We start from the raw sequence: 7,019 nt of genomic DNA, 5'->3' as shown, positions 1-7,019 counted from the left end.
AGAATAAAACTTTCATCTTCACTGCAACAAGACATGTAGGCTAATTTACTAATAGAGGTCAGAATCTTCATAGAAAAAAATGGTGTAATTATTCTCTTAATTTAATGATGAGAAAAGTATCTGCACATGACCAGGTATTCAAAATGAACGAAAATTTGCTTTTCACATGACTGGATAATTAAAGTGAATATCCACACAATTTATTGGGCGAAGATTTAACTCCATCAGCCTCAGTCTTTCTTATCATGTGAACCAGTTAGATGTTCCCTTTCATTCTGAACTAGAAATGAAAGTGAAAATTCTGACTGATTGCCATGGACAACAAGAACAGTCCTTCCTTCAGACACTTCCAGCCACAAGGTCCAGTGTTTGTGCTAGCAGTGACTGGCTAAGACATTGAAGAAATGATACACTTCCTCTTTGTCATAAACTGCCACCTCTGTGGAACACTCATTACATTTCACAGGGTGGAACATTTCAGTTTCTGTGTTCTGTGTTTCTGAAGCAGAGCCTGTTGATTGGACCTTCAGTTTCTTGCGATTACGTCTTCGGTGCTTTGTGGGCTGTTCTGGAAATTTAAGAACCTCATTCTTGTTGACGGTGCAATTCATAACAAACATAGCTCTGTACTGGGTCTTGTATGACTCATGTCTGCAAGCCAATGAGAGTAACAGCAATTCAGAAGACAATCATAAAGTCAGAAGCTTAACCATGCATCCCCTTTTTGCTTGTAACCAATACATGCAACTAGATTGCTAAAGATACTAAAAAGGGAACTTGAACTTTTCCCCCATGCAGGTTCATGTTAAACGAGTTTACCTTTCCTTTGCTCACCTGCAGCTTTGTTCAACTAATTTATGTGCAAGCTCCCCACAGGGTACACAGGCTCAGGACTATCTCTCTGACCAATAAACATGAAGCACCAATGATGTCATGTGGAAGGGAGGGGAATGTGTTGCTTCTCCCAGCAGTTGGAGAGGTGGGAGCGAAACTAAGGAACTAAGCTGCTGGAGGGAGGAGCCATTTAAAAGTGTACAGTATGTAAACTTATTTTTTTGGATCAGCATGTACAATTTTTTGTTCATTTTGGATAGCGTGAAGGTGGATTACAACCCCTTTTCGGATATACGGTCCTCCCTTAGGGGATTTCCCTATATTTTACTGCCCTAAGGAAACATTTTCAACAGTGACAAAATAAAGATTTTTTTATTTTGTAGTAGAGGGAAGAGCCGAGACCCCAAACAGCTTTTAATTGCGGTTTGTGTCCTTGTTGCGGATATCCCCTTGTCACTTTGACAGTAAGTACAGGGAAATCTCTTTAACTGAGCCTCAGATAGCAATAAAAACCCCTGACCTGACCAGGGTTCTAATCCTTCCATACTATATCCGCAACTTAAAGAAAAAAAAGTTTTGGATGGAATTACACTTTAAAATTAACCTGCTCTTCATGGACAAGGTACAGGTTCACATAAATGTGTTTTCCAATAAAAAAAAAGAAAAGAAAAGAAAAATACCCCTTTCTATTGCAGATAGTGATTCCACACATTTTCATTGTGGGGGGGGAGGTGATGGCACTGTACGGCAATAGCGGGTCTCACCTGCTATAGACAAAATCTGAAATTGTAGCAGTTGGTGCTACCAAAGCTGTTCAGGCTGTTCTGCACTGTGCTACACAGAGGAGCCATGAATTAGCATGGAGGCAGCTTTTATTTAGCCTGGAAAAATCATCTACTGATTGCTGACAAATCACTGACCTTTGGCAATCCAAACAGAGAGTAATCATGCAGGCTGGGCAGTTCAATATGGCATCACTATTGGGCAAAGTTTGCAAATCGGTTTGCTGAGCATGCGTTTGTCTGTTTTTCTTCATGTTCCTGTACCTAGATCATAGAACAAAAATATATTAGTCCTAATTCAGGCTGATAATGTAATAAAACTCATCAGCTTTACTCTCTGCACTATATGTTGTTACACATAATACAACCCTCAGGACCAAGGCGAGTAGCGTGTGTGACATATTAGCCACAGAGAGCTGACTGGTTGCAGAATATCACATACATGCAGAATATGGTGTGCATATGATTCTTTGATTCAGAGGAAATGATCACAAACAGCTATGTTTCTGATCATAGATATGAAAGAAATATCCAATAGCATTATTTTATTTACCAACACAAATTAGATTAGCAGATATCCAAAAAAAACAACATATATAAGACAAATAAATGTTAATGAATTGCATTAAAAACAAAACATATGCAGCACATATACATTCTTTGCAACACATATACATTCCCCTGTTTCATCCCTTTACCCTTTCGCTGCCAAGTCCTGTGTTCCACTCTTTGAACTCTGCCACACCATTTTCGCAATTTCTCACCTTTTTCTTTAAATTTTAAAAGCTGCTTTTAGAAAAAGATGTAAAAGATGGTGCTACTGATTTTGTAGGTCCTGCGATAATTGCGCAAATGTTTATCAAATCATTATTAAACCAATACAAATACAAAATTAAAAAATCGATAAAAGCACACTTAAAATCAGAATCAGCGCATAAATTAACATACATAAATAACAAATATTTGTACATTTTAAATTGCGCCTTTTTGCGAAACAGTAAAAAAAAAGAACAAAAAACTGTAAATAAGCAACTTATGTTAAAAATTCTGTGTTGTGATAAGTGCCGTGCAGTGCCGTTTGTGCTGTGATAAAATGACGCAGACATATGTATCACAACGCTTTGCATTGCGCTTCCACACAGTTGAATTAATGTCATTTTAAAAAGAAAAAACAAGCACTGCGATATGTTTTAACAACGTAGGGCAGCGCATGTGCATAACATGGTTGGGGGGGGGGGGGTTTTATGTTTTATTTCTTTTGCTTCATTCATGTTTCTCCTTGGATCCCGGCTGCCTCTGCCCGGGGGAGAGCAGCGGGGATCCAAGAGGACACAGATGGGAGCATGGATCGGCTCCAAGCGGAAGGAGGGGGCAGGAGAGGCTGTCAGTTTGCGGCAGCGGCTCAAATTTTAATGTATAGCTGCTGATGACAGCCAAATTTACAGGGGATCGTCAGGAGAACCTTTCTGATATAAGTTTATAGTCGCTAAAGCGACCATGAGCTTATAGCAGAAGGGTGCAAGCCACAGCCGCAAGGCACACTGAAGTGGCCACCTGGAAACAGTTGTGTTCCGCCATATGTCTTACGGTGGTGGCAGGGAAAGGGTTAAAGACCATGCAAGTAAAGAAAAATATCTGTTAATCTTCCATAAATGCACTCAGCTCCACACACAGCAATTTGTGGAGTGTCGTTAACCCTCCCAGTGTCTTTTGTTAAACTACTCGACCACAACGTAAATGCTGAACATTCCTTGTCCAAGATAACAAGTAGGAGGGATTAACAGACTCTAAAAGATAACGCAGGAAGTGTGCACAGAAAACCGCTGAATTTCTGACAAGATCAATAGTTTGTTATATCTGTTCGTTAAGTAAAAAAAAAAAATGGTTTATTAAGAGACCAAGAGGCAGCAAATAGGATTTAAATACACTTTAAGCAGCAACCATTTGTCCTCTAAAGCAATGATAGGAGATGATAATATGCTCGGTAGGGAATAAAGAACAGGCAGCACAATAGGATAATTATGGCCTCACCCTCTTCTCTTTGCATCTACCCATTCCTGATCCCGGTCATCCTCATCTGGATCATATAGGAGGTCATCATTGGTTAATATTTTGTGCCTCTGCTTCTTTCTTTGCTTCTTTTCTTGCTGATCTAGAAAAAGGGAAAAAAAACAAAAACACATTATTAAAAACTGAAGAAGTTACAACAGAAGTACTTGCTTGTTCGTTATTGTGAGGAGTTACCTGGGTGTGCTCTGTGACCAGGTTCAGGTACCCAAATAAAGGGTAATTTTTGAGTATTGAGTATCTTGCGATCCCTTACAGGGACAAAGTACATTAACTTATGCTTTTCGGGTTCACTAAGCACAACAGAGCAGCTAAAAGCTTCAGCTGAACTGTATTAATGTTTTTCTACTCTCAAATACAGTGTGAAACCCATAAACTTGTCATATTTTTATTGCTTTTACAAGCTCTATTTCTCCTGGTATGTGTTGGAGGAATGCTGGACCTCAGAGCAGGACAAAGCACGTCAGTCAAGGTCTTACATGGTTTTATTGTATTTAACCTGCGAGCTGAATGAAAAATAGAACAGATTCCTCCATCCACACTGTTCAGAACCCCCCACTTTGTCTATTGTAAACTGATAGCAGTGCCAGCCACTGTCAGAATACCCTAACAGTGCTTGCCTGCAAGGACCATTCAGTCGCAGATTTTCCAACATGTTCTTTCAGCAACAGTCACTCTAACGATAACATTCTGCCAGTGTAATCGGGTCACCAATGCACAGAGGCAGCTCTGTCAGCTGGGGTAAGGTTCCCAGGGTAGTCTATAAAGCATTAGAAAAATGAGAGCGCCAAAAAGGTTTATTCTGTCCAGTAATGATTTTATTTTTCACCAAACAGATAGTCAACAAGCCAACGTGCTTGGTAGCTCAAAAGGCCCCCTTCATTAGGACTTGTGTGCTGACAGTGGGTACTAAATGACAATTGTACAACAATACAGTCAATGTGAGATTTGCTGCTAGTCTGGCAACCTGGAACTCATATTACCAGTAATATTTTTATTTGAACCCACTGCCAGCGCACAAGCCCTGAGGAAAGGAGAGTTTTAAACCCCCTAAAACACATTGGCTTTTTTAAATTATGGTTTGGTGAAGGTGAAAAAGACAATTATTACTGGACTGAATAAAGCTTTGTGGCACACTCATCCTTCTAATGCGATACGGTCACATTCTACTGCTTGCCATTGTCACTGGAAATAAAAATGATGAAAATCCAACACTTCTACAGGTGTAACCAGAACATGAATAGTGGGGAAAACAAACAAAACTGAAAGTTGGTTTAACCGCTTAAAGACCAGGTGTTTAGATCCCCTACCTGGCCAGGCCATTTTTTAGTGTTCAGCGCTGCAGTACTTTGACTGACATTTATTCCGTCACGCAACGCTGTACTGAAATGAATTTTATACCATTTTTTGGGGACAGATAGAGCTTTATTTTGGTGGTATTTAATCACCACTGCGGGTTTTATTTTTTACTATATTCAGGAGAAATTACTGAAAATTTTTACATTATGCTATAAAACAACTAATATTACCCACTTTTTTGGTAAAATATAAAAGACGGGGTCACGTCGGGTAAATAGACACCAAACATCAAGAGTTTCAAGAGTAAAAATTGCGCGCACTCGCAAAATCGCAAAAAACTAGCATACCCAAAATTGGCCATAGGCGACGCTTTAAAAGCTTTTACCGCTCATCAGTTTAGTGTTATCAGTGATTGATGGCCCTAGAACTATTGCTCTCATTCAGACGTTCGCGGCGATATGTAACATGTGCGGCGTAATGGGTGCAATCGTCGTTTTCGCAGGTATGCACACCTTACGCATGTTTACATGCGTGTATGTAGGGGTGGGGACTTTAAAAAAAAAAATTGTTTTTTTTCATTCTTTTTTGTGTAACTTTTAAAAAATTGGGGGGGAAACTTTAAATTTTTGTACTATTTTTTTTTTTTCACTTAACTTTATTGCTATCACAGAGGGGGCTGAGAAACCCCCTTATGTGATAGCAAAAGAGGTGACAGGTCCTCTTTATGGAGACATCAGGGGGTCTCCAAGACCCCTAATGTCACCTAGGACCCCCCTGAAGAAGCTGATGAAGCAGAGATCTCTTTTCAAATAGCGGGGATTTCCCGCTCGCGCCCGAGCGGGCGGATGTAACAGGACGTGTATACACGCCCAGTTACATCCAAGAAGCTCCCGGCAGGCCGTGTATACACAGCGGCTGGCTGGGAGGTAGTTAAACATTAAATACTCTATCCAAAACAAAAACTATAAACAAATAACTTCTGTTACATTTAACTGCTGTTAGGTACACAAAATATAATTAAAATTCCTATAATGAACTTGACACATTAAAATATTAGCAGCCCTGTTTGTTGGCAGACCACAATTAACATGTAGTAATAGCGGACAAACTTCTCAGCGTTCAGCTTCTCTTATACTTCAGATAAAGTGATGTCATTGCCACCATTACCTTCCTCCTCAGAGTCAGAGTCAAAATACACATCATCATAATACTTCAGATTGCTGCCCTCTGCTGATGTGGTGGCAGCACTGCTGGATGCACCTAAAACACAAAACTAACATGTTGAATCTAGAAAAATACATAGATAAATCAATAAACATTACATTCTAAAAATTGGGAGAAATGCTGACCTGACAAGACAATCCAGTTCTAGAATACCTCCTTTTGTTCCTAAATATCAGCAATGTCTTCCCTAGTCAAATATCTCAGATTTGTTATGAGATATAAAAATAACTCATTTCTGTGCTCATCTAGCAGCTCCAGAATTGCAATGCTGATCACGTGTGGACCACAGCACTGCATGTCCACGGCAAACCGAGCTGGTCGGATCAGACATATTAGAAGGCCACTCACTGGGCCTCTTGTGGCCCTAGAGAGAGCCCCCACTGACCACCTGAGAGCAACACCCTGCAACCCAACTCAATGCAGCTTTGTGGTGTAACGGTGCAACACAGCGCTAAGTCTGCACTGATCTGTGCAGAATAACAAAAGGTGTGTGTGTGTCTTAAAGTGTAACTGCAGCATTGGAGCAGTTACACTTATTACATAGTAACCTTTACAGTCTTATACATAACTGACCCTGATTTGGCAAGAGATCAGCCGTGTAGCCCTGCCGACATGTTAAAATCCTACCAGAATCATTTCGCAAAAACACCTTACAGCATATCGCCAGGATTTTTAAAAGTTAACCGTTGCAGTGGGGGTACCCTCGCACTGGGTTAACTGCTTGTTTTGGTCAAGGGAATGGAAGAAATAAGATGCACTCACCTGATCCTCGATCCTGTGGTAGTGACCGCTCACTTTATCACCCCCCACCCA

At 40.3% G+C, this 7,019-nt stretch overlaps 1 protein-coding gene across 2 annotated transcripts in view; it reads right to left on the bottom strand.

The window, feature by feature from the left end:
* Positions 1-343: 343 nt before the first annotated feature.
* EAPP (E2F associated phosphoprotein) overlaps positions 344-7,019 on the bottom strand; it is a 9,290-nt gene continuing 2,614 nt past the window's right edge. Inside the window, exons 3-6 of one of the 2 annotated variants that reach the window (XM_018567048.1) lie at positions 6,144-6,232; positions 3,648-3,768; positions 1,755-1,880; positions 344-651 (exon numbers count right to left, since the gene is read on the bottom strand). In XM_018567048.1, coding sequence (XP_018422550.1) covers positions 375-651; positions 1,755-1,880; positions 3,648-3,768; positions 6,144-6,232 — 613 coding nt within the window. In that variant the 3' untranslated portion in view covers positions 344-374. Of the gene's footprint in view, positions 652-1,754; positions 1,881-3,647; positions 3,769-6,143; positions 6,243-7,019 lie in introns of both variants that reach the window. The other variant, XM_018567047.1, reaches the window with a different exon arrangement.

The sequence above is a fragment of the Nanorana parkeri genome, unplaced genomic scaffold (assembly GCF_000935625.1).
Source record: "Nanorana parkeri isolate BGI_ZX_2015 unplaced genomic scaffold, ASM93562v1 scaffold1002, whole genome shotgun sequence".
In the NCBI taxonomy this organism is placed as follows: Eukaryota; Metazoa; Chordata; class Amphibia; order Anura; family Dicroglossidae; genus Nanorana; species Nanorana parkeri.
The sequence above is the reverse complement of the archived record's forward strand: the minus strand, read 5'-3'. Positions and strand labels throughout refer to the sequence as shown.